Source organism: Sorex araneus, chromosome 3 (genome assembly GCF_027595985.1).
Source record: "Sorex araneus isolate mSorAra2 chromosome 3, mSorAra2.pri, whole genome shotgun sequence".
Classification (NCBI taxonomy): domain Eukaryota; kingdom Metazoa; phylum Chordata; class Mammalia; order Eulipotyphla; family Soricidae; genus Sorex; species Sorex araneus.
Window position 1 is genome coordinate 189497048 of NC_073304.1, and position 26975 is coordinate 189524022.

The 26975-nt window shown below is 39.2% G+C and overlaps 1 protein-coding gene across 3 annotated transcripts in view; it reads left to right on the forward strand.

The window, feature by feature from the left end:
• The window catches only part of UBE2G1 (ubiquitin conjugating enzyme E2 G1), a 98158-nt gene extending 72798 nt beyond the window's left edge, over positions 1–25360 (forward strand). Inside the window, exons 3-7 of one of the 3 annotated variants that reach the window (XR_008629340.1) lie at positions 6306–6403; positions 8265–8443; positions 14739–14861; positions 16824–16863; positions 22056–25360. Coding sequence is in view for 2 of the 3 variants with exons in the window: in XM_055133094.1 (XP_054989069.1) it covers positions 6306–6403; positions 8265–8443; positions 14739–14825 (364 nt within the window). In the remaining variant the exon portion in view is untranslated. The remainder of the gene's footprint in view (positions 1–6305; positions 6404–8264; positions 8444–14738; positions 14862–16823; positions 16864–22055) is intronic. The other 2 variants (XM_055133094.1, XM_055133095.1) reach the window with 2 other exon arrangements.
• Positions 25361–26975: the final 1615 nt, after the last annotated feature.

The following is a 26975-nucleotide window of genomic DNA, read 5'->3' on the forward strand; positions in this document are numbered from 1 at the left end:
CAGGCTCTTCAGAATGTACATTAAACTCCAGCAAGGTCTGGGGCCCAAACCAAAAGAAATTCTCTGGTAATCTCTACCTCTGTCTTCTTTGTCAGAATTAACTCAGTTATCTTTTCCTTAGCAAACTGGGAATATCAGTGAGATGCTCCCCAACCCCCCATCCCGGCCCTTCCCACCTCTGCATTCAGTTATCATTCCTGGAGAGGATCAGGGAAACTTACAGGGTACAGGGATTGAATTGGCTTGGCCTCATATAAGGCAGGTGCCCTGTCTAGTATACTATCTTTCCAGCCACATACTTGTTTTAAATGAAATATTCTGGGAAGGAAGGAATTTTTAAAAGAATTTTTATGTTTGCCATTGTGATTTAAGTTCTGTTAATGGTAGGGTTTCAGTGGACCATAACAATAGTACAGTGGATAGTATATTTGCATTGAATGCAGCCCACCTGTGTTCAATCCCTGGCATTCCATATGGTCCCCTGAGCACCACCAGGAGTGATTCCTGTGAGTGCAGTCGGGAGTAACTCCTGAGTACTGCTGGGTGTGACCCAAATACAAAAAAAGGGGAGAGTTTTTTCCTAAAACATTGCACAACCATACCCTCCACCAGAGTGTCTGTTTGATGGAAGAGATTTTGACCAGCTAGTATAAAAATTAAACTAGAGAGATACCCTGGCAATAGACATCAGTGGTGAGGGTAAAGGATGAGAACATGGGAATAGCAACTGAGTAAAGTATGAAAAATTTTAAAGGTATGAAATTAAGTAGGGAGTTGAGGGCTAGTAAATAAAGTTTATAAATGCTGTCAAAGAATTTCTCTTTTGGACTGGGGTATATTACAAAGATTAGGGCACATACTTGGCATGCATGGGGTTAGTTACACCCGTCCTCCCCCAGCATGCCTAGGTGTAACCCTGGAAGTCTGAGCACTGTTGGGTGTGGCCCTTGTGACATTGCATGGGAGCCACCCCTACCTGTGGACCCCCTCCCCCAAAGAATTTACCTTTTAACCTGGAAACAAAGCATAGCCATTAATAAATTTCGTGTCAGTTATTTCATTTTTTGAATTGAATAGGGTGTTGTGCCCATCCCTCCATCAGTGCCCATTTTCCACCACCAGTGGTCCCAGCATTCCTCCCACCACCCCATCCCCATCCTCCCCCACCCCACCCCCATCCTCCCCCACCCCACCCTGCCTCTGTGGCAAGGCATTCCCTTTTGCTCTCTCTCCTTTTGGGTGTTGAGGTTTGCAGTAGAGGTGTGAAGTAGCCATCATGTTCGGTCTATAGTCTACTTTCAGTCCGCATCTCCCATCCTGAACGGGCCCTCCTACTACCCTTTACTTGGTGGTCCCTTCTCTATCTGAGCTGCCTTTCCCCCCAGCTTGGTAGGCCAGCTTCTAAGCTGTGGAGTAATCCTCCTGGCACTTCTCTCTACTGTTCTTGGGTGTTAGTCTCCCATTTTGTTACTTTATATTCCACAGATGAGTGCAGTCTTTCTATGTCTATCCCTCTCTTTTTCTGACTCTTTTCATTTAACATGATACTTTCCATGTTGATCCACCTATATGCAAATTTCATGACTTCATCTTTTCTAACAGCTGCATAGTATTTATTCCATTGTGTTTCTTTAACCAGACATCTGTTCTCAGGCACTTGGGTTTTTTCTAGATTCTGGCTATTGTAAACAGTGCTGCAATGAACATATAAGTGCAGATGTCATTTCTACTATACTTTTTTTGCATCTTTGGGATATATTCCCAGAAGTGGTATTGCTGGGTCAAATGGGAGCTCAATTTCTTATTTTTTGATAAGCGTCCATACTGTTTTCCAAAGGGCTGAATCAGTCGGCATTCCCACCAGCAGTGAAGGAGAATCCCTTTCTCCCCACATCCGTGCCAACACTGGTTGCTTTTGTTCTTTCGGATGTGGGCCAGTCTCTGGTATGAGATGATATTTCATTGTTTTGATTTGCATCTTCCTGATGATTAGTGATGAGCATTTTTTCATGTGTCTTTTGGCCATTCGATTTCCTTTTTGAGAAAGTTTCTGTTCATTTCATTGCCCCATTTTTTGATGGGGTTGGATGTTTTCTTTTTGTGGAGTTCAACCAATTGAATAGGGTTTTTTTTTTTGACCTTTAAGTTTTTTAGATTAACAAGTCTCACAATGGAGATGTTACTGGTGCCCGCTCGAGCAAATCGATGAACAACAGTGCTACAGTGCAGTGCTAAGTTTTTATTTTAGATAGCACCAAATAATAAAGTATCATATAGAATTTTCTGAATTGTTTTTGCTTCAGTTTACTTGTCATATTTTATTATTTTATCATAAATATATTTCTACAATAAGAATATGTTTCAAACAGTGTTCTTTTGAGCATGGGTTATAGTTACTGTAGAGGCCCAGGTTCATCTCTCAGTACTGGATAGTCCCCTGAATACTGCCTTACGTGACATCCCATCAACCCCCCACAAACACACAGAGTCACACCCCTGAGCACTGCCCTATATGGCCCCAAACCAAACTAAACCAAACTTTTCTTCTCTCTAGTATTTAAAATAGGCAGGGAATTGAGGATTTATCACAGCCTCTTGGATTAGAGAGATAATTATATTTGTTCCAGAAATAAATAGTAAATTACTGAGAACAGGACTGTGAGAAAAGTAAGGGAAATTAGTGGTAGAGTACTTAACCTACCATGTCTGAAGATCTTGGGTTTGATTGCCAATACCACCAAAAAGGTACTTAAAATGCTCTTAGGTTAACAGCAAGGAAATTACTGATGTTCTTGTTATTTCAGTGGTGTGAAGACAGTAGAGGTTATTTGGTAGTTGTTTGAAAAGGCATGCTATTAGGAATTAATAGAGTTCAAAGAGCTTTTTTTTTTTTTACCATTTTTATTAAGGTACCCTGATGTACAATATTGTCAGTTACAGTTTTTATGCACATATGACTAAACACTGCACCCATATCAGAGTACCCTCCCCCTCTCTCTTTCTCTCTCCATCTCTCTCTCTCTCCCTCTCTCTCTCTCTCCCTCTCTCTCTCTCTCTCTCTCTCCACACACAGATACACAGATAAACTCAGTTTTGTAGACAAAATCATTAGTTCTGATATTTTTTGGATGTCTGCTTTTCCCTTAGTATGCTTTTTTATTTTCCACATACGAGAGATTTTTGTTTGGGGGAGTGTTTGGAGGTGGTAACACCTGTACATATAGATGAGTAAAGGTAAACTGAAATTTCACAAAATTGTAAATTGATAAGTTGATGTTTTAGTTTTTTTTTTTTTTTTCCCAAAAACTGTATCTTGGGGTCAGAGGGATATACAATAGGTAGGATGTTTGCCTTACATGTGGCTAACCTGGCTTCGATCCCCAGGATCCCATTTGGTCCCCTGAGCACCGCCAGGAGTAATTCCTGAGTGCAAAGTCAGGAGTAATCTCTCAGTACTGATGGGTGTGGCACCAAAACAAAAACACCAAAAACTATCCTTTTTGATAATATAAATTTAAATAAGTATACTAGTATACATAGTATATAAATTTTAAATACTATGAATAAGTCTGTGCTGCTGCTTCATTTTAAAACTTAGTGAAATAGAAAAATCCTACAATTTATTTCAAAAATACAATTTAGTAAGAGTAAGAAGAGCAGCTTTTTTTTTTTTTTTTCCTTTTTGGGTCACACCTGGTGATTCACAGGGCTTACTCCTGGCTCTGCACTCAAGAATTACTCCTGGCAGTGCTCAGGGACCATATGGGATGCTGGGAATCGAACCTGGGTCACCCATGTGCAAGGCAAACGCCGTACACGCTGTGCTATTGCTCCAGCCCCAAGAGCAGAATTTTTTTAAAAAAGGAAAGTGGAATAGGTCTACGAAAGTATAAAAATGTATTAGAACCTTTTGAAGGTGATAGATTCAATGGGGAGAGGGGGCATATACGATTGGAAGTTTGAAGCAAGTTAGTATGGGCTTGGGTGGTACCCAAACCTAATGATTATTTCACCACTTAATAAATTGTGTAATAATAATAAAAATATTAAAGTTATTAAAGTGTTAAAGTTCTTTAAAAGCTATTTTGGCTGCTTCTTTATTATTATTATTGGTATATTTTAACATGTGTCTAGGTTTTCATTTTATCACTAGAGGGCACTCCACACTTTTTTAGTTTGTTTCAGCGATAATTGATAAACCTAAGCTTCACATTATTTGAGACTGGTAGTTGCTGTATATTAATCATTATTCTCATCTTCACATAATTTTTTATTGCTGCGCTATCCTTTAATTTTTCTAGTGCTGTTTAGAAAAGTTTGGGGGCAGGGGGCTGGAGTGATATTTGAGTGGGTAGGGTGCTTGCCTGGCATGTGATCAACCCAGGTTTGATGCCTGATATCCTGTATGGCCCCCTGGGCCCTACTAGGAGTGATTTACTGAGTGCAGAGCCAGGCATAACCCCGGAGCACAGCCTGGAGAGAGAGCACAGTGGGTAATTACCTTGCATGTGGCCAGCCTGGATTTGATCCACAGCACTGCATATGATCTCCCAAGACCGACCAGCAGTGATCCCTGAAGCACAGAGCCAGGAGTAAGTCCTGGTCTTTTGTTGTTTTTTTATTTTTTTTTTCTAGTAGATTTTTGACTGTCTTTCTATGAAAGAAATTTCTAAAATTGGTATGATTTACATAGTACTTTCAAACTGATTAGTAAGTAGCTTAGATAGCTACCCTATTGATTTAATTTTTTTTTAGATAGTAATAGTAATTAGTTTTATTTGTATTTTGGGTTGGTGCCCACTAGTGTTCAGGTTTTATTCCTGGCTCTGTGCTCAATGGTCACTCCTGGCACTGCCCAGGGGGACCTCCTCCCCCCACTGCCCAACCCCCTTGTGGTGCTCAGTGTTTAATCCTAGCTCTGCACTCAGAGATTATCCTGGTGTTCCTCACGGGATTTTATGGGGTGCCAGGGATTAGACCCAGATCAGCTACATGCAAGCTCCCTAAACACTGTACTATACTATTACTCCAGCCTTACCCTCTGTACTTTCACTCAAGTCCCTCTTTCTTTCTTCCTCTCCCTCTCAGTAACTTGGTGACCAGAGAGATAATAGCTCAGTGGACTGGGGGCATGCTTTGCATGTGATTCAATACATGGCACAGCATGTCCCAGATCCCACTGGGACCATGTCCCAGATCCCTAAGCACAGAGTTAGTGGTAGATTCTGAACACTGCCATTGTCACCCAAACCAGAACAAAAAATTTGGCAGCTTGACCACTTTCCACAGACAGTATTAAGTTTTCAATTTTTTTTATTTTAGGTTTTTTGTTTGTTTGTTTGTTTGTGGGCCATACCAGGGACTACTTCTGGCTCTGTACTCAGGAATCACTCCTGGCAGTACGTGGGAGACAAAATGGGATGCTGGAGATTGAACTGAGTCAGCGTTGGCAAACAAGGCAATTCAAGGCAAATTCAAGGCAAACAACAGATTCGCTATACTATACTGGACCCCTAAACTTTGTTTTAAACTTGGAAAGTTTTATAATTGGAAGTGATTGAGAGGTTTATAACAGCAATAATATCTGATTCTTGAATACCTTTTTTGTGAGGAGGGGTGGAACCATATTTGGTGGTTCTTGGGTCTGGCTTTCTACTCAGGGATCATTTCTGGCAGGGCTCAGGGGGTCGTATGAGTTGCCAGGGATTGAACCTGGGTTGGCCTTGTGCATGGCAAGCAATTTACATGCTATACTATCAGGACCATCTTTTATGTCTTCCTTTTTTTCTTTTTTTGCAGAGTTGTGTGGGACTTGGACCCAGTGGTACTTGTGAGGGTGGGGATCTTTTCCCAACAGGACTGTGCATCAAACCCAGGACAATTTCAAGCAGTCTGTCCTCCATCCCTTTGATTTCCTTGACCCTGGATGAGTTTTAAAAGCTAATCATTTCATTTTACTAGCGTTTTTGAAAAGAAATTTTGGCCATACCTGACAGTGCTCAGGACTTACTCCTGGTCCTGTACTCTGGGATTATTCTTGGTGGGCTTAGGAGATCATATATGGGGTCAGATATGAAGCTTGGGTTGGCATCATTCAAGACAAGTGCACTAAATGCTCAAGTATTATTCCAGCCCCAGCTAGCTTTTAAAACAAGATTTACGGTAAGTATGATAGTTTCTGAAACTGGGTGTTTGGATAAATAGTTTGAAATCCATATATTCATTTACTTCTTTTATAACATTAGCATTATCACACCTGTTTTCTATAGCAGAAACATAGAGACAAAAACTTTTTTTTTTTCTAGTGAAGGTGGTGTTTTTAAGGCTCATCTCACTTTTCCAAAAGATTATCCCCTTCGACCTCCTAAAATGAAATTCATTACAGAAATCTGGCACCCAAATGGTAAGTTTATTGTTTTATTTTTACAAACATATGACTTGTTATTAAAATGTAAGAGTTAAACAAGAAAGATCAGTTCTGAATAAAACTGCTTTGAATTTTGTACTAAGCTGCTTGTGCTCATTGCGCACATGATCTTTGTGTTATTCTTGAGAATGAGAATCTGATCACATTGTGAATATTAGTGTTTAATTGTTTTTGAGATCCACCCCAAAAGCATTTTAGAAAAGTTATAAACTAGATTTTGCCTGTGAAATTTAACAATAATCAATAAAGAAAAATCTTAGTTCTGAGGGAAGTGACAGTGGAAACTGTTTCTGATGACTATATTGGATATGAAAATGGATATAGTCCTTGTAAAATGTTACTTAGATACAGGTATAAAACTTTCCTATTTGTATATTTAACTGTTCTTGAAATAACAAGGTTGAAAATGAAAAATGCTAGCTTATGATAACTATTTATTTAAAAAAAGGGGGGATCTTTTTTGGTAAGAAAAAATTTATTGTTTTGGGGACACACCTGGCAGTGCTCAGGTTTGCTCCTGGCTCTGTGCTTATAGGTCACTCCTGGTGGACTCGGGGAGACCGTAAGGGCTGCCAGATTCCACCTTGGTTGGCCGTGTGCAAGGCAAATACCCTATCGCTGTACTATCTCTCTGGCCTCAAATGAAATGTTTTTTAAATTGACTTTCTGGAATACTTATGTACAAACACGTATTACCATATTCTCGAGGAAAATGTATTTTTTAAAAAGAAGTCTTTATAATAAAAAGCGTCTTGGTAATGCTGTATATATATATTTCAGTGTTGAACCTGGGCATGTATTTGAAGCCCTAGACACACAGACATAGACAGATGCATGCACGCGCATGTGCAAGCTCTCTCTTACTGACTGCTGCTGTTATGGCTCAGTGGTAGGGCGACTTTTCTGTGTTGGGTCTCGATTTCAATCCCAGAGGCATTCACATTATGATTCCTGATACCACAACAAAGTGTAGAAAAAAAGGGGTGGGGGTGAGTGAGGAGGAAAGAAGCTTTGATAATACTGTTCTTGCCTTTTGATGTTTTCCATTTTAGTTAATAGATTTACTAGGAGGTGAGGGTGGTATAATTATTTAAAAGCTCACACACAGTATGCTTGGTACTGTATATATTCATGAAGTATTTGTTGTAGAGCATCAATACATAAAAAGTAAGATTTTATTATATAAAGATATATAAGATCTGTATAAAGATACAGATTTTATTACAATGTAGTACAGAGCCAAGAGTAAACTGACCACTGCTGGGTGTGACCCCCAAAAAACTAATAACAAAAAGTTATGAAAGAAACTAAGAAATCTTGTAACTCTGGTATTTAAGCAATAATATGTTTTCTTTAAGTGAAGAAAATTCAGTAGCTCATTTGTCTTTTATATGTAAATACTTGATGCCTTCTATATGCTAATAAGTATCTGTAGAGTTGGTGGTCCTATATTTGCCTTCTATGCAACTGACCCTGGTTCCATCCCTGGCATCCCACATGGTCCCGGAAGCACCTCCCAGAATAATTCCTGAGTGCAGAGCCAGGAGTAACACTCCCCCACCCCCCACCCTGCCCTTTGTCAGCATCATCTCCTCTCCCAACACCCCTCCCCCCACCAGGCAAGTAAAAGATAAAGATTGCTTGCATTCTCTCTCTTTTTTTTAACTGCTGCTCTCTTACCTTGCATTCTTAAAGGGCTAACAGGTTTCAACTTGAAAATTAATTTCTGGATATATTTAATATTTTATATGGGTACTTCGGACTATAATGGATATTTCAAATATAGCCAAATTATTTTAGATATTCTAAAGAACAGAATTTTTCTCTGATTTTACAGTTGATAAAAATGGTGATGTGTGCATTTCTATTCTTCATGAGCCTGGGGAAGATAAGTATGGTTATGAAAAGCCGGAGGAACGCTGGCTTCCCATCCACACTGTGGAAACCATCATGATTAGTGTCATTTCTATGCTGGCAGACCCTAATGGAGACTCACCTGCTAATGTTGATGCAGCGGTAAGAAGTTTACCTGCATACACTCCTCTCCCCATTATTTAAGCTTAACTGGAATTACAGGTTTTTTCATATGTACATATATGTGTTTGGATATATGTGTTTCAGTCTTTATATCTGCTTTTATCCATTTCTCTTCTGAATCTATATAAAAATAAGTTACAGACATAATTGTTTTGTTTCTTAGTACTTAAGATGCATCTTTTAAAAATAACAGCAGTATCTTTATAATTATAATACGATTTTCATACCTGATATTTCAGGTTCATGTTGTTACTCCAAGCTTTTACTTTCTAAACTATTATATCTATTGTTAAAGAAACTTTGGTACATCTATACAATGGAATGCTATGCAGCTGTTAGAAAAAAATGAAGTCATGAACTTTGCATATAAGTGGATCAACATGGAACGTATCATACTAAGTGAAATGAGTCAGAAAGAGGGAGACAGACATAGAAAGATTGCACTCACCTGTGGAATATAAAATAACAGAGTAGGAGACTAATACCCAAGAATATTAGAAATAAGTACCAGGAGGTTGACTCTGGCTTGGAAGCTGGTCTCACATGCTGGGGAAAAAGGCAGCTCAGATAGAGAAGGGAACACCAAGTAAAATGTGGTTGGTGACCACTCGAGGGAAAGGAGATGCGTGCTGAAAGTAGACTAGAGACAGAACACAATGGCCACTCAATACCCCTATTGCAAACCACAACACCCAATTGGAGAGAGAGAACAAAAGGGAATACCCTGCCACAGAGGCAGGGTGGGGTGGGGGGGTGAGAGGGATACTGGGTTTTTTGGTGGTGGAGAATGGGCACTGGTGGAGGGATGGGTTCTTGAACATTGTATGAGGGAAACATAAGCACGAAAATGTATAAATCTGTAACTGTACCCTCACGGTGATTCACTAATTAAAAAATAAATTAATTAAAAAAAACCTATTATATCTATGAAGTTCTTGGATTGGTTAAGTATGCATTCCTTAACCGTGTACCAGTTGTGGAGATTTTATAAAATTGTTTGTTGCTGAACTGCATGAGACTATTTGTAAATATTCTAAATCTAAACTTAAGGTAGAAGTCTGTCACTGGTAGAATACTAGCTTTTCTCCAGCATTGCTGCTACCTTTTTAACTTTTTTTTGTAATCTAGGCTCTAGGAACACACTTATTTTGTTTTTGAATTTTTTCAGTTTCTTTAAACTTAATTAATTCCTAACTCTTGTTCTAATTATTATGGAACCTTTGTTTAGTATGTATTTGAGCCACAAGATCAGACTCATCCTTTGTGGACATAAGTGGGGGTTATTTAATACTTATAAGAGTGGACATGATCTAAAATGTTTAAAAAAAAATCATAGATGACTATGGCTTTGAAATTTTGAAATAAAAAGCAGAAAACTGGCCCAAATTAATTTGTTATTTAATTGGCCCAAGTAATAGAAGAGGTAATATAGAAGAAGTAATAACAGATTTTTTTTTTCACGTGATTGGGAATGTGGTTCAAGTAGTAAAGCGCATGTATGTGTGAGTCCTTGGGCTTAATACTTAATGACTCTACATAAACCACATCTACCCACCTTACTACTGTCATCACCGGGTGGCCCCCAAGCATCTCTGGCATGGACCAGGCATTGCAGGGTGTACCTCTCCAAGAAAACTTCCTGTGGAGCCATATTGAGAGGGAACAGATGATGGTTTCATTTGATTTATGCATAACCATCAGGTCTTTAAAAAAAGATTGATAAATTGGGTTTTAATCTTTATGAAGGGTAAATTCAGAGAAAATGAGAGAATATGAATATGTGATATGTAACTCTTTATTTTTATTTATTTATTTTTGCTTTTTTGGGTCATACCTGGTATTGCACAGGGGTTACTCATGGCTCATGCACTCAGGAATTACTCCTGGCAGTGCTCGGGGGACCACATGGGATGCTGGGAATTGAACCTGGGTCAACCGTGTGCAAGGCAAACGCCCTACCTGCTGTACTATCACTTCAGCCCCCAAGTAACTCTTTAATATAGCTTGAATCCTCAAACAAAACGGTCATTCTCAGAACTTCCCAAGGCTTTTTTTTTTTTGCGCATTTTGGGTCACACCTGGCAATGCTCTGCGGATGCTGGGAATCGAACCCAGGTCGGCCGAGAGCAAGGCAAATGCCCTGCCTGCTGTGTTATTGCTCCAACCCCTCCTAAGATATTTTTAGAAAACCATAATATGAAATTGAAATATGCGAGCAAAATATCTAATCTTAAATATCACAGATTATGCAAAATTTACTCCATTCTTAAAGCCCACTTGTTCTTTTTCTGATTTAAGCAGTTATCTCATAGTTTTAAATATTATTTGCCCATCCCTCTTGCATTATATAACCTGGGTCTTTTTGTTTTGTGTTTTTGGTTTTTACCTGGCGGTACTCAGGGCTTACTCATGGCTCTGTGTGAAGAGATCATTCCTGGCAAGCTCAGGAACCATATGTGATGCCAGGGATAGAGTGGGGGTCGGCAGTGTACAACGCAGACCCCCTACTTGCTGAACTGTATCTTTGACTTATAATAAATGTCAATGTATTTCTTGTTTTTGTAACATCTTAAATCACCGAGGTATAGTCCATGAAAGTCTTGTATTAAGATCTCCTTTGACCACAAATTGAACTGACGCAGCCTTCTATTCAGCAGCTTTTCTTGGATTTTTCTTTCATTGCTCTTCTGAATTGGATCTTTTGTTTTCCAGATCATTTTTCTTCATCTTTCTTTTATTCTTGGTTGAATTCTCCCTTTTGCTGTATATCATTCTAGAATACTTGTTTCGAAAGAGAATTATGTGGGAATCCTTACATATCATTAAATTCTGAATCCTTACATATCAAAAATCTCTTAATAATACTTTGGTTATAGAATTCTAGGAAAGAAGATTAAATTTTCTGGGTTTTTTTTTTTTTTTTTTCATTTTTGGTCACACCCGGCGATGCACAGGGGTTACTCCTGGCGGTGCTCAGGGGACCATATGGAATGCTGGGAATCAAACCTGGGTCGGCCAGGTGCAAGGCAAACTCCCTACCCGCTGTGCTATCACTCCAGCCCCCTTTCTGGTTTTTTTTTTTATCATTTATTGTTGCTATGGAGAATGTTGATTCTAGATTGATTGTATTTGTAGGTGTTTCCCTCTCTTTCCTCCTCATTCCTATAGGTCTTTTTGGTTTGGGGACCACCTTGTGGTATAGGGTGGGACTACTCCTGACTCAGTGTTTGGCTCAGATATGTTCTGGGGAGACAAAACTCAGCTCTAGGACTTGGAGCAGTAGTACAGTGGGTAGGGCACTTGACTTGCATGAGGCATACCGGGTTAGATCACCTGCATCCCATGTCGTTCCCTGAGTGATTTCTGAGTGTAGAACCAGGAGTAAGCCCTCAGCATTGTTGGTTAAGACCCCTGAACAAAACACAACAAAAACTCAGAGTTAAGCATGCTATAGCCCATTCACCCATTCCATTTCCGTGGGTCTAGGTCCTGCTTTTTTGACTTTGAACCTTCTAAAAGTTTGCAATTTTTTCTGTGAATTTAAAATGTTGCCATCTCTGTAATTGATATATACTTGAGTTTAAAGACTTTAGCACTGGGAAAATTGTCCTTTAATTTTGAGAACTTTTTTATGTGTGCTCTTCTATCCTTCTGGTACTTGTAGCTTCTTGGAGGGGAGGGGCACATCAGTGGTGCTTTAGTGCTGCTCTCTTCCCAACTTCCAGGAGTTGAACCTTAAGCTCTCACATACAAGACAGGCCTCTCCAGCCCTTTGCACTTTATTCTAGACTCTGAACTAGTGGCTTTTATCCAGATTGATGCCTTGTTTTGTCCTTTCCATCTTAAAAATAGTGCAGATATGTACAGGAGTTGATCTGTGTGATCAACCTTGGTTTCATCTTCACCGACAAGCACCATAAGAGAAATATTATTTTAATACCAAAATAAAGATGTAATATTACTAATACTCATACCAGCATCTCTGATTCTAGTGTTCATCAGTATACTTACAAAATATGTCATTAGTAAGAAAATGTCATTATTAATTTAGTAAGAAACTGTAAGATTCTTATATAGGTGGGAGGGAAATTGTGGTTCTATTTACCCTCTATTTTCAACCCAACTTCTGTTATTCTCAGATCTGCTAAATGCTGGCTTTTGCTACTTACTACTTTGTGTGTTTGGAGGGGGTTAGCTGTAACAGTTTTTATTGGGGAGCAGACAGTGGAGATAATTTCCATTGAGACCTCTAGGCTGCTATTTGATCTTCTCTGTTGGATCTTTCATTTTTTTCTATCAGCTCTTAAGCTTTCAACAAAAAATTTCCTTTCCTTATTAGATGACCTTTATGCTAGTTTCTGAGATACTGAGGATTTATACCTTTAAGAAAGTTAAAGTATGAGGGGCTGGAGCAATAGCACAGCGGGTAGGGTGTCTGCCTTGCAGGTGGCCGACCCGGTTCGATTCCCAGTATCCCAGATGGTGCCCTGAGCACAGCCAGGGGTAATTCCAGAGTGCAGAGCCAGGAGTGACCCTGTGCATCGCCAAGTGTGATGCAAAAAAAAGAAAATGGAAAGAAAGGAAGTTAAAGTATGATTATTTTAATAGGCTCTCCGGAGAAGAGAGATACAAACATATATGCTATTCTGTTAAGTTCTTGTGTGCTGTTCCGTTCCATTAAATTTTTGGGTTTTTATATATAAGATGCAGGTGATCATATCTATATCATCATCCTAAGAGCATAGAATAGTGATTCAACAATAAGTAGCTTTGTTTGGTACATTGTTACCATCGTCTTCCAATCTGTCTTTTTCTTGGAAATCAGTCTTGCCCAAACTTGTTCCAGTCCCCAAAGAATGTCACTCATACTCTAAGTTTTTCTAAACTCATATCCACTTACCTGCCACTGACTTGAGTCCTTTTGTCTTCTTACCTACATTGTTGGTTGCTTCTTGTTTTTTTTTTTGTTTTTTTTTTAGTGAAGCAAAATAGTTTTATTGAAAATATTTAGAGAAATGTGAGTGGAAATATATATCTGTTCCAAGTAAATATATTTGTGTATTTATAATATGTACAACTATATATTTATAAATGATATATAATTTATTATATAATTTATATAAACACATATATAATTTATATTGTGTATATACATATATGTGTGCATATATCATATAGTAGAGGGAGGAAAAAGAGCATATCTTGCATCCATCAAACCTGGGTTTGATCCCCAGCACCACTAGGAGTAAACCTTGAGCACTGCAAGATGTGGCATTAAAACACACCAAAACATACTACTTTTGATTGTATTTGTGATGCTGGGGATTGAACAAGGCTATCTGCTCTTAAGGTTTCTATCTGATCTTAAGCTTTCAACAAAAAAATTTTTTTTTTGGATGACTTTCATGTGATACTGAGGATTTATACCTTTAAGAAAGTGAAAGTTATATTGATACACACACATTTGTTTTAGTCTTACCCTTCAGATTTTGTTTCAGGGCTACACGCAGAGGTTCTTTGGGGCTACTCCTGGCTCAGTTCTTAGGAGACCACATGTAGTGCCAGGGATTGAACCTGGATTAGGCCACATTGCAAGATCTTAACTCTGTTAGCTATCTGCCTTCACACCCTGCTTCAGATAACTTATTTTGTAAGTTGTAGGTTTCTTATCAGTATATTAGAAAACTATTATAGTTGTTTATAGCCTTTTCCTACTTTTAAGAGAAACTTGCTGGTGGAAGTTGTTTGCATGAGAGATTGTCTATCAGTAAGAGTGTCTTACAAAATTATTTTTGAATACACCATATCAGCTTTAGCTTTTTAAAAGTGTACATTTTAAAACGAGATACTTGGGGACTACTCTCAGCTCTGCTTCATGATAACTCCCAGGGGTACTCAGGGGACCATGCCATACTACTTAAGCACTTGTCTCCTCCCCACCCCCGGCTCCCAGTCTCTCCAATCTCTCTAGTTCCCTTATTGTGCACTTAATGGACTACCCGAAAAGCAATACATTCTCAATTACTATTAGAGGGACTGGCACAATAGTACAGTGGGTAGGACACTTAGCTTGCATGCAGCCAACCCAGGTTCCAAACCTCCCCACCCCCCTGGCCCTTATGGTCCCCTAAACCCTACCAGGAGTGATTGCTTAGTACAGAGCCAGAAGTAAGCCCTGACACTGCGAGTGTGACCCAGAAACACAATAGCGATTTTAAGAGGAGTTTGTGTAGAATTACTTGGTACTACTAATCTTTTTTTTCCTTATCTACAGAAAGAATGGAGGGAAGACAGAAATGGGGAATTCAAAAGGAAAGTTGCCCGCTGTGTAAGAAAAAGCCAAGAGACTGCTTTTGAGTGACATTTATTCAATAGCTATAACTTCACTTATTTCAGGGTAAGTTTATTTTTTAAATCATTTTACTCTTTATAAATGTATGTCATTCTACTCTATATAAATTAATGTGACTTGGTCATTTGAATTTCATGTTTTTATTTAATTCATGATTTCAGCTGCTAGCATCCACTAGTCTATTGCTCCTCAAAGCTACAGTTACACCTGCTTGATTTTTTTTTTTTAAATGGGGTAAATCATCCTTAGAGCTCTAGTGAAAGTAGACAGAGAGCATGATTTAGTGAAAGGTTAGAACAAGAGGTCATGAATAAAGCTGCTGTGAGATTAGAGATGAAGGTTCCATCTTGGTCGGGTGAGTAGGACTGAAGACGTTTTGCACAATTTTTATTTTGAAGATATGACAGGGATTGGGAAGATAGCTCAAAGGACTGGTGCACATGCTTTGCATGTGGGAGTCCTAGGTTAAGTCCCTAGCACTGCATTGCATTGTCCCCTGAGCACTGCTAAGTGTGCCTCCCACCCCAAAAAAAGAGAAACAGGGAAAATGGGGCCAAACATATGAGCTTATTCATCAAAAAGAGCAGAGCTTTAACTAAACTATTACAGACCTCAGGAAGGAATTAGGTCTTGTTGTTCACCAATGCAGTGACACAGGAATAAGTTCATTTGGGAGATGGAGCAACAAACATGGATTTTTGATAAAGTTAATGTTGTCTAGTAGTACTATTTGACAATGTAAGAGGTATTAGAAATTTTAGAAGCATCACTTTGAAATGTTATATTCAAAGAGATGAAAAATGGAAAATACCTTGTTACTCACATAGCTTATGGATTACTTTTAATGGTTGAGATTGGAGGGAAAAAATTATTGAAAAAATTTACTCTTGAGTGAGGAATTGGGTTTTATTTTGTTTGGTTTTTGTAGTTTTGGTGATTGAACCCAGAGGCTTATATTTGTAAACTAATTGCTCTAACACTCAGTTATATCCCTGGATTTGGTTTTGGTTTTGTTGTTGTTATTATTGTTGGAGGAGGTGGGAAGAAAGGAGATTAGGCTACACCTAGCAGTGCACAAGGGCCACTCCCTGCTTGGTGAATGATGCGCTGGGAATCAAATCCAGACCTCTTTTTCATGCAAGAGCATGTGCACCAACCCATTGAGTTATCTCTCTATCCTGCTACTTTATTGTAGCAGGTAATTGCCTGTGGTATTGGGGGAAGGGAAAATGGTGCCAGGGATCAAATCCAGGGGACTTGTACATATAAGGTGTGTGCTTGATCACTTTGACAACATCCCTGACATACTAAGAAAAAGGTGTTTTGGGTTTTTTGTTTTTTTTCCCAAATTACTTTTAACAACATCATGTAACATGTGTGCTTGACCACTTGAACAACATCCCTGGCATATCAACAAAAAAGGTGTTTCTGTTTTGTTTCTTTTTAATTGTTGTTTCTTATTTTGTGATGCAAGTAACAATCTGGAACCTCACATGGGTTACTTTTGTTGTTGTTGTTGTTTTTAAAGTAGATTTTGGGGCCACAGTGGAGTAGGGTATTTGCCTTGCACACAGTTGACCCAGGTTTGATCCTTGACATCCCATATAGTCCCCAGAGCATCTCCAGGAGTAATTCCTGAGTACCAAGCCAGAAGTAACCCTTGTGCTAGGGGTTACTCTGGATGTGGCCCCAAAACCAAAATAAAAAAATCACAAATCTAAAAAGTGTTTTTTATGGGGTGGGAATATGACTATGATAAGGCACATGGCTCATTTGTGTGAAGCCCTGTTCAGTCCCCAGAATCACAAACACAGTCAAAATTGGGGTTTTTATTTGGTATGTTTTAATGCCACATCTGACAGTGCTCAAGGTTTACCTCTGGTGGTGCTGGGGATCAAACCCAGTTTTGATGCATGCAAGATATGCTCCTTACCCTCTCTTTACTATGTCTCTGGTCCAAAAGTGGTTTTTATTTGGAAACATACTTGTCTGTTTTATATATTTTAGGTATTTTAAATCACTAACTTTTCAGCATCTTTCTTAGCAGGTATGTAAATCATATGTGAGTATGTGAGGACCAAACTGTTTAGGGCTTTTTTTTTTTTGGAGGGGGCATTTGGGGACACACCTGTGGTCTTTAAAGGCTACTCCCATATCTGTGTTCAGGGGCTACTCCTGGTAACTTTCAGGGAATAGTGCAGTGCCAGGGAATAAAGTAGCATTGACTGCATGCAAGCGCCTCTAGCCTACAAAAATGGTTTAATTTTCCTAGAGTGGTATTCTGCTTAAACACTTAAAATCCCTAACATTTGGTACGAATTTTAATGAATGAGTCTAAGAATTAGGATAATCTGTATTTGTTTATATCATAATGGATAATTTTTTAATGTAGTTTAGTTTTTATTAGCTCTTTTTGATGAGTATTGGTATTTGGGGATGGGTGGGAACCTTCTAAGCTGTGTTGTTCAAGGAGTAGGAACATTTTCCAGCAGTAACTGCAGGGTGTTGGAGACCAATGCCAGAGAGCCATATATAGCAGTACTCAAGGCTTCCAAGTATACATCCTGCAGTGCTTGGGAAGCCATGTGGTACAGGGATTGAACCTAAACCAGGCACATGCTAATGTGTGCCCTAACCATTGTGTACTATCCTTTATTATTATTAAATTGTATGTGATCAGGGAGAGTGTTCAAAGGACTGAGTACATGTTTTGCATATGGGAGGCCTGGGCTTGATCTTTGGCATGGAGCACAGAACTACGAGTAATCTTAGAGCACTGCCAAATGTGTTCCCAAAACTCTCCCAAAAATAATTTTAAAGATAAAAATTGTCTTTCTTAAAAAGGGTGAGGGGATGGGGGCAGCTAGATAGTACAAGAGGCAGGGCTCTTGCTTGGACCTGGTGAACCTAAGGTTTGATTCTAGTATCCCATATAGGCTTCCGAGCACCGCCAGGAGTAATTCCTGAGTGCAGTGCCAGGAGGAACCCCTGAACATCGCCAGGTGTGGCCCTAAAACAAAAGACAACAACAACAACAAAAACTTAAAAACAAAACTAAGTCTTGTCATCACATAGAAAATTAATGATTGATTCAATTCTATTTTTAGAAATATATTGAAGGGGCCGCAGTAATAATACAGCGTGGAGGGCATTTGCCTTGCATGTGGCTGACTCAGGTTCAATCCCTGGCATCCCGTAGGGTCCCTCAATTACCTCCAGGAGTAGTTCCTGAGTGCAGAGCCAGGAGTAACCTCTGTGCATCACTTGCTGTGACCCAAAAGTCAAAAAAGAAATATTAAAAAAAGTACTTAAGTATTTCAGAGGTGAACCATATCCATATTTGTAGTTTAAACAAAAGTGGGAGTCTAGGCGATGTCTCACAGTGCTAGGACACATACACGTTTTGCATGTGCTAGGCCTCAAGTTCAATCTTTTGCACTGCCAGACCCCAGATAGTGCTAGGGTAGCCCTAATGGCCCCTAGCATCAAATCAGAAAGTCCATCTAGCTAGGCAGAGTAATATTACTGGGAATGGTCCAGGGGCCTCGTGAGCACTGCTTGGGAGGCTCTCAAAAAAAAAAATTAGAGTCAGAACGTTAGGGCAGTGGGTAGGGCATTTATCTTGCATGCAGCCAACCTGGGTTCGTTTCCCAGCATCCCGTATGGTCCCCTAAGCACCGCCAGGAGTGATTGAGAGCCAGGAGTAACTCCTGAGCATTGCTGAGTGTGGCCCCTAAAACAAAAAAATCACAGAGGGAGTCAAGTAGATAGCTCTAAGAATTGGGGCCATTTGAGTTACATGCCTGGCATGTGTGAGACCCTGAATTCAGTTCGTGTTACACTACTGCAAGACATGTCTCTTCCCCAGTACCTCCAGGTATAACCTTGATGATGTTCAGGCAAGACCAGGCCAGGTCTCTGAACCTTCAGGCCCGCACTGCCAATTGAACATCATTCAAGAATGACTCTTGACCCTGCCTCTTTCCAGTACTGCTGGGGGAATGGCCTGATAGAGAGATCAGATCTTGCATAGATGATATTTCAGCATAGAGCCAGGAGGAAGCCCCAGAGCATTGCTGGTTGTGGCCCCAAGACAAAAAAACAAAACAAAAAACAAATAAACCCCAATATTTTATATTTAGTTTGGGTCTGTACCTGGTGGTACTTGGCACCATATGTAGTGCTGGGATCAAACAAAGCACTTTACCCCCTCTGTATTGTATTATTTCTCTGACCCTCACATTAATTATTTTTGGCATGACTAAGAAACTTTTTCTTTTTCTCTGTTAGAATACATTTTATTCAAAAGGTAAAATTAAAGTTTAATTCCTACTGAATAAATTAATGTTATTTAAATCTGGGTAATCACTATTAAAAGGCTGGATTGTCAGATTGGGATTTAGCTAAGTGGTAGAGCATTTTCTTAAATCTGAGGGTTCTGGGTTACATCCCCAGCCAGCACCACGAAAACAAGCTGTATTTGATTGGTTTTAATTGTTTAATGGCTTACAGCTTTCAAGCATCTTTTTTTTTTTTTTAATTTTGTTTTGTTTTGGGCCCATATTTACTCTTGGCTCCGCACACAGGGATCTCTCCTGGCGGGATAGGGTACTATGTATGGTTCCAGGTATTGAATCTGGGTTGGACATGTACAAACAAATGGCATACTATCTCTTCAGCCCAGCATTCAGTCTTTTCTGGGGGGTGGTGCGGAAGTGGGGGTGGTGTGTGTTGGAGTTTCTCACAAATATAATTTTTGAATAGTTTTTTGGGCATTTTTTTTTTTTGGTAGTGGTGGGGTGGGCACAAGTAGATAGGGCTTGCTTCTGCAAGACAAATGCCCTTCCCCCTTCTGCCATGAAATTTTTTGTTTTTTCACATTATAGGGGAATAACTACTAAATACCCAGTTCTATACATAGCTCTGTATATTGACCCCAGGAGTTTCAGCATATGTGTATAAATTTATCTAATGAAATACATACACATGGTTATATCTATGTGCTGATGGTAGGACCCAAGTCTGATAAAGGTGACTTACTCACATTTGGTGCATGGAAGGCTTTTCTAGGGACATTAATTTGTATACTCCTTTTGGGGGAGAAAGTCACAGTAGCTAATTACAATTAACTACAAATAACAATAGTTCTGCCTCTCCCGGGTTGTCTGATAGAAACATGGGGAACCTAGGGAAATAGGCGCAAGGAGGGCTATGTGGTGGTCCTCAGTTTTCTTTCTACTCACAACATGATTTTGTTATGCTTGACTCTGATTGTAAGATTGGTAAATTCTGGTAAATCCTGGTTCTATTCCTGGCATTGTATATAGTCCCCCAAGCACTACCAGGAGTGGACAAACCCAGGTGTGGCCAGTAAGCACAACTGGATGTGGCCCTCACCCAGAAAAATCATATCTTTTTAATTTTCTATCATATGCTGTTTGACATCTTTGTGTCCTTCATTTCTGTTCAGCAGATGATGAAAGCTTTTGAGTTTCTGAACATGTGACTCAATAAAGTTGTGATAAATAAAGTACATTAATATGATTCCAAAAATAAAGAACTTGAATTTAGTGTTTTTCGCACTTATAACAGTAAGCTCTTCTTTTTATTTATTTTTAATTTTTTGTTTTTTGGCTTTTTGGGTCACACCCAGTGATGCACAGGGGTTACTCCTGGCTCATGCACTCAGGAATTATTCCTGAGTGTGCTCGGGGGACCTTATGGGATTCTGGGAATTGAACCCAGGTCAGCTGTGTGCAAGGCAAATGCCCTACCCGCTTTGCTATCACTCCAGCCCCTAAACTCCTTTCTAGCTATAGATCTTGCTACCAATTTCCTATAAAAAAAGCAAAACTCCTTCATGATTATGAGCACTATGTGAGACAGGTTGGTAGAGTTATCATACTGATTGGCCAGTAATAAGAATGAGATAAGAGGGTTTTTGTTTTTTCCTTCTTGAGCCTCACTAGCGCATTGCTGGGGGCCACTCCCAGCAGAACCCGGTGGTGTGGAATAGTGGACTCAGGGCTCCCAGATTTTAAGCAAACCCTCCAGTCCTTCAGAGCTATTTCTCCAGTCAGTATTTTATTTCTGGTCAGGTTTTTTAGTTATTTAAATGTGGTCCTTGACTTCCAGGCTAATTGAGTATATGAGACAACTGAAAGTAGCAATTAAAAATGGTAATTGGGATACAGGATCCATTGCTGGAGAAGAGGGTTTGGTGCATGCATTTCTGGGATGGGTAAAATTTAACAAGTTGATAAGTATGTTGCAATCTTAAAGTGGTTTCTCCCAGTTGTTCATCGATTTGCTCGAGCAGGCACCAGTAATGTCTCCATTGTGAGACTTGTTGTTACTATTTTGGGCATATTGAATACGCCACGGGTAGCTTGCCAGGCTCTGCCATGCGAGTGGGATATTCTCGGTAGCTTGCCGGGCTCTCCGAGAGGGATGGAGAAATGGAACCTGGGTCGACCTCGTGCAAGGCAAACGCCCTACCCGATGTGCTATCACTCCAGTCCGAGTATTCTCAAATATATGTGTGTGTGTGTGTTTTTTTTTTTTTTTGCTTTTGGGTCACACCTGGCAATGCACAGGGCTTACTCCTGGCTCTGCACTCAGGAATTATTCCTGGTGGTGCTCAGGGGACCATGTGGGATGCTGGGAATCGGAACCCAGATTGGCCTCGTGCAAGGCGAACACCCTACCCGCTGTGCTATCATTCCAGCCCCTCCTCAAATATTTGTAAATTTCCAAATCACTTGTTTTCAAGTGCTCATTTTATTATTCTAGTACAATGAAAACTAAAAGACATTTGGAATTTTAAAAATCTAAATGTACAAAGAATTTTGTGAAAGATGGAACATTCTGTATTTTTGCTGACCTCTCTAGTAGCCAGGGCATATCAAGCACTTAAAATGTGGCCAGTGGACTGGGGACTCACTTTAAAGTTTCATTTACTGTATTTAAATTTAAAATGAAATAGCCGTATGTGCCTAGCATATTGGTTAATAGCAAAGTGAGACTAAAATGTTTCCAACAAAATAGAGCATGTGGCTTGCCCTGATTTGAATTCCTAGTTCCACATATGGTCCCTCAACACCACCAGGAGTGATCTCTGAGCACAGAGCCAGGAGTAAATCCTGAGCATAGCCAGGTATGGACCCCAAACAAAAAGTTAAATATTTCTGACTAACCCCTTCATGTATTCATCATATAATCCTGTTTCTGTTATTGCAGGTCTCCAATTGAGAAATGTGGCACTGTTTTTCCTGCACTCTACCCACCTATTGCTGGACTTCTGTTGTAACAAGTTGGCAAACACTGGCTGGAACTGGGCTGCAATAAAACATGCCAGTATCAATGCTGACAAGAGCCTAACAAGTGCCAACTTACAGATGATTACGCATTTTGAATTCTAATGAACTGTTTTAACCTTCAGGAAGAATTGTAAAGACCTGTACATAGCACAACATGATCCGGATAATATATATACTGTTCATGTACATCCACAAATACATCTTGTACCAAATAATGCTTTCTTGTAGTAGAATAAGAATCGTGTAAATTCTAAAAGATTTTAGCAGGGTTTCTTTACCTATTCATTGTTTCTTATCAGTTTTAAAAGACTCCTTTAAAGCATGTCAGATGAAAAGCAATTAGGATTAAAAGTTTCCATTTAATTTCCTTTAAACCATTGAGATTTCATTAAAATCTTTTCACTTACTAAACTTTTGTATCTTCTTTGTTTTGACACACTCCCCTTTGCTTTTCTCTCTTCTATCTGCCAGAATGTTTTCCAATCATTTAGTTCAAATATTGAAATACTTAATAAGCAACTACTTGATTTTTAATGATGACCTCAGTGTGGTCATCACTAGGTGCTTTGTCCTTTTTGTATTCTAGCGCAACCTGTGTCTTGGATTGGATGTAGCAATAATATTTTTTGGCTAATAAGAGCTCTTGAACTCAGTGATTACTTCCAAGAACTTAAAACGCTGATCCTGAATTCAGGTTATTGAAAAATTTCCCAAACAGTGCAAGATTCTATCTGATTTGTTTCATTTTTTTGCCCGATTTTGCAGTTACCTACTGTTAAGGTTGGATGCTAAAGCATGCACAGATACAGGCTTTTTATTTCTGGGTTTGCTATTAAAAGTGCTGTTTATCCTCATATCCTTTTCCTTTGTCCTTTATATTTCTTTGCCTTTATTCCTTCTACTGCAGATTTTTCTCACCTATTGTACAAAGAGATTGCGATGTATATTTTCATGTAATTTGATTTTGGAATTCTGTCACCTTATGTAGTGAGTTCTTCCAAAATACAATTTTTTTTCCAATAATTGTCAAGTTGTTGGCTTTTATTGTATCAAATGAAGGTTATGTTATTGAATGCTAGAGAAGTGCAGTTGAGAAAAATCTCAGGTTGATTCCTTATGCAAACTTAATACTTGAAAAATCACATGGCCATGGCAGTGTATGATAGATTTTTTTCAATGACTTTCAAAGGAATTACAGAGGTATAATAAATGTCTTGCTATTTGACATACAGATTCTGATGCTAATGTAGTAGGTATATTTGAACGTAAGTATATTTCATATCATGCAGTTTTATGAAACAACTTCAAAATATGGTGAAATGAGCATGTGCAGAGTTAAGTCAGATCCAGGTTCTGTTTGGTGTGAGGCTGAAATTAGGATGTAATCTATGATACATGAGGGATAGAAGCCATAGACAGTACTAGATGGGACATGATGTTTAATTATGAGAATTGGTACATCTCTGCCCTGTGGGAGTTGGAGAAATGCTTTGGCAGAAGAATTCTGCCATAACCCAGTCCTCTACAAATAATTGCATGTTCTTTTTTTTTTTTTGCTTTTTTTGGGTCACACCTGGCGATGCACAGGGGTCACTCCTGGCTCTGTACTCAGGAATTACCCCTGGCTGTGCTCAGGGGACCATATGGGATGCTGGGATTTGAACCCGGGTCAGCTGCGTGCAAGGCAAACGCCCTACCCGCTGTGCTATCTCTCCAGCCCCCAGCATGTTCTTTTTTTTAATCAAAAGTAAAATGCTTGAAGATGTAGTAATGGTAGATTGGTTTTTGTAAATGCCAGTTTGTTCTGTAGTGTAAAGTATTACAAAAAGCCATAACTGTGTGATGACTCATGAAAATGTTTTGTTTTAATTGAAGCCCAATTTTCTTCAAGAACTTTAAAACTTTTTTCCTGATACTAAAATTTTTGCATCAAAATGCCAGTCCTGCACTCTTACCTGGAACTTTGAATACAATCCCTTTTACATAAGAAATTGTTCATACAGTGGTTACTTGTGGCAAACTGGAGTCAGAATTTGGCTCTCCTTATGACATAACTCTGCTGTGCAAACTGTTAATTAAATCCTGGGATTTGACTTTTCAGGGAATAGCAAAGGACCTTGTAGCTCAGGGTCAACTGTTTGAACTCTTAAGTGCCACTTTTATGCAGTTATTTTGGGATAACTATGGGTTATTTCTTAGAGCTAGATCTACAAGAAAGGAGAAGAGTGAGTATACTTATTTTCACACTTTTTTTCCACCTAGTGCCCTGATGTGCTACAGAATCACCCGCCTAGGTAGTGAACTTCTTTTTCTGTCAGAGGTATCATCTGTGCCTTTAAATGTTCATCTGACAGTTTCAGTGCCTTTACATTTAAGATAAAACCCACATTCAGGTGACACCAATCCAGGTGGCTTTTATCTGACCAGTGCTTCATTAGAGTGAGGCAAGTCCTCTGCTTTAGGAAAATATCCCTCCAACCCCATCCCCCCCAAGCTTGTGCCAATTATGAACTTAGGAATTGTGGAAGTGTTGACTGTTTCCTAAATTGATTCCAAGTTCTTGTAAAGACTTAGAGATTTCAATTTGCCCATAAGAAGGTGCAAAATCTCAAAAATCTCAGTGGCTTTTTTTGGGGGGGTCACACCCAGTGATGCTCAGGGGTTACTCCTGGCTCTGCACTCAGGAATTACTCCTAGCAGTGCTCAGGGGACCACATAGGATGCTGGAATCGAGCCCAGGTTGGCTGCATCAAGGCAAACGCCTTACCTGCTGTGCTATGGTTATGGCCCTTCTCAGTGGCTTTCTGGCCTCTTTGTGATTTTAAAATCCATATGAAGTTGGTTTCCTTGTCATTATATCTTTGTGATATTATTTCACTAATCACTTGGGTGTTACAGTATCTTTAATGGCCTTCATTCTCAGTTGTGAATATTATTTTATATGCTCATTCATCCTCTACAAATCTGCCCATTTGGGATTCTGGTGCCTGTGTATCTTTGCCTGTCTGGTCTCCAGTTGGTGGAATTACCTTTTTGTACTGCCACTTCTCAGCATCTTTGAAATTTGACATATTGTTGCTTCATTCCAGTTTTTTTTTTTTAGTTCTGTAATTTGTTGATTGTATTTAACTATGTTGAGTTTTGTTGTGATGTTTACTGTATTGTAAAGCACCTTGATCATGTGGTGGGTGCTCTATAAATCAATAAATGATGACTTAGAGGCTGTATTATGAGCTATTTTGGTTTTAGGATGCAGGTCTCAAAAGCAGTTGTGAAATTCTTTTATGTAAATAAATAGCACATGGTGGCAAAGGGTCTGCAAGGGAAATTTAGTAGTGGAATTTTTAAAAATTGTATTTAAAGAAGGAACCAGAGAATGAGATGTATCTTCCATCTTGATACAATGCTCAAAATTTCTAGTCAGGACCATGCACCATTCTTAATGTTTTTGTGCATGCTAATTTAAAATCTTAAATAGAAAACAAGCACATTTGGAGCACTGGGAAGTCCTCCCTCACCCCACTCCCCTTTTTTGGGTTTAAACTGGCTGTAGGTTAAAAAGTAATTCAAACATGAAGTTGAAAAGCTCCCCGGGGCACCATCTTAATCACTTAAACAGATGCTAAATAACTGAGCACACGGGTCAAATACCTGCTTCTGGATCACTTGATAAGTTAGTGGGAAAAGAGGCAAGGCTAAAAATGCTGTTCCCCACCCCTTTTTAAAATAAAGAGAAAGCAGTCTGAGATAACAGGAGATAAGGCTCTTACCTTGTATACTACTGACCCTGGTTCAGATCCCTAAGCACTGCTGAATATGGCTCCTCCCCCTCCCCCTAGAAAAGAAAAGTATGTCAGTATCCATCCTTTCAATTAGTTCCCTCCTTTTTTGTTTTATTTTTGCGCCATTTCTGATGGTGCTAGGACTATAGTTAGTCCCAGGAGTTGAACCTGGGCCTCTTACGTGCAAAGTATGCACTGCAGTTTATTGTTTTATCTCTCTGGTCCTCATTCCTGCATCTTTACAAATAGTTTATAGGAATTTACATTCTTGGATATCTAAAGTTCACCTAGATTTAAAAAAAAAAATAGCAGTGACCCTTTTTGTCTATTCTTTTTTTTTTTTTTTTTTTTTTTGCTTTTTCGGTCACACTGGCGATGCACAGGGGTCACTCCTGGCTCATGCACTCAGGAATCACCCCTGGCGGTGCTCAGGGGACCATATGGGATGCTGGGATTGGAACCCGGGTCGGCCGAGTGCAAGGCAAACGCCCTACCCACTGTGCTATCACTCCAGCCCCCCTTTTTGTCTATTCTTACAGTCTCAAATCATGGAACCAAACTTCTTCAGGGCTGAACTAGGAACAAAATCTTCCTTGAGGGCAGTTTTGGGGAAGATTAGGGATTATTTTCAGAGTTTAATTTCCTTGATACATATGTTTTAAAATAAGTTCTAAAATTTGCTGTGTCAGATGCAAGTGAACAGATTTTTGTGTTTACTGTGTGCCAGACAGAACTACCAGTTGATTTTCTTCCTTTATAAAGATAGCAATCACTATTGTTTAATAGTGACTAAACAGTAGCTAGCCTTGTTCCTTCACCACAACACCAGAACAAGGTTCTGGAATGCCTGGTGGGTTCCCACACCTCTGCTGAGCTCTCAATCTGTGGACTCTTCTTTCTTTTTAGCTGTTTCTACCTTTCAGTTCTTTACTATATGCATTGGACTGCTTGCTATATTTTTAACCAAGTAAATGGAAATTTAGTGCATGAAAAAAAATATAATTTTCTAGACAACTGCAAATCTCAAAAGGATTTGGTTTGCAAAGTAAGTCATTTCC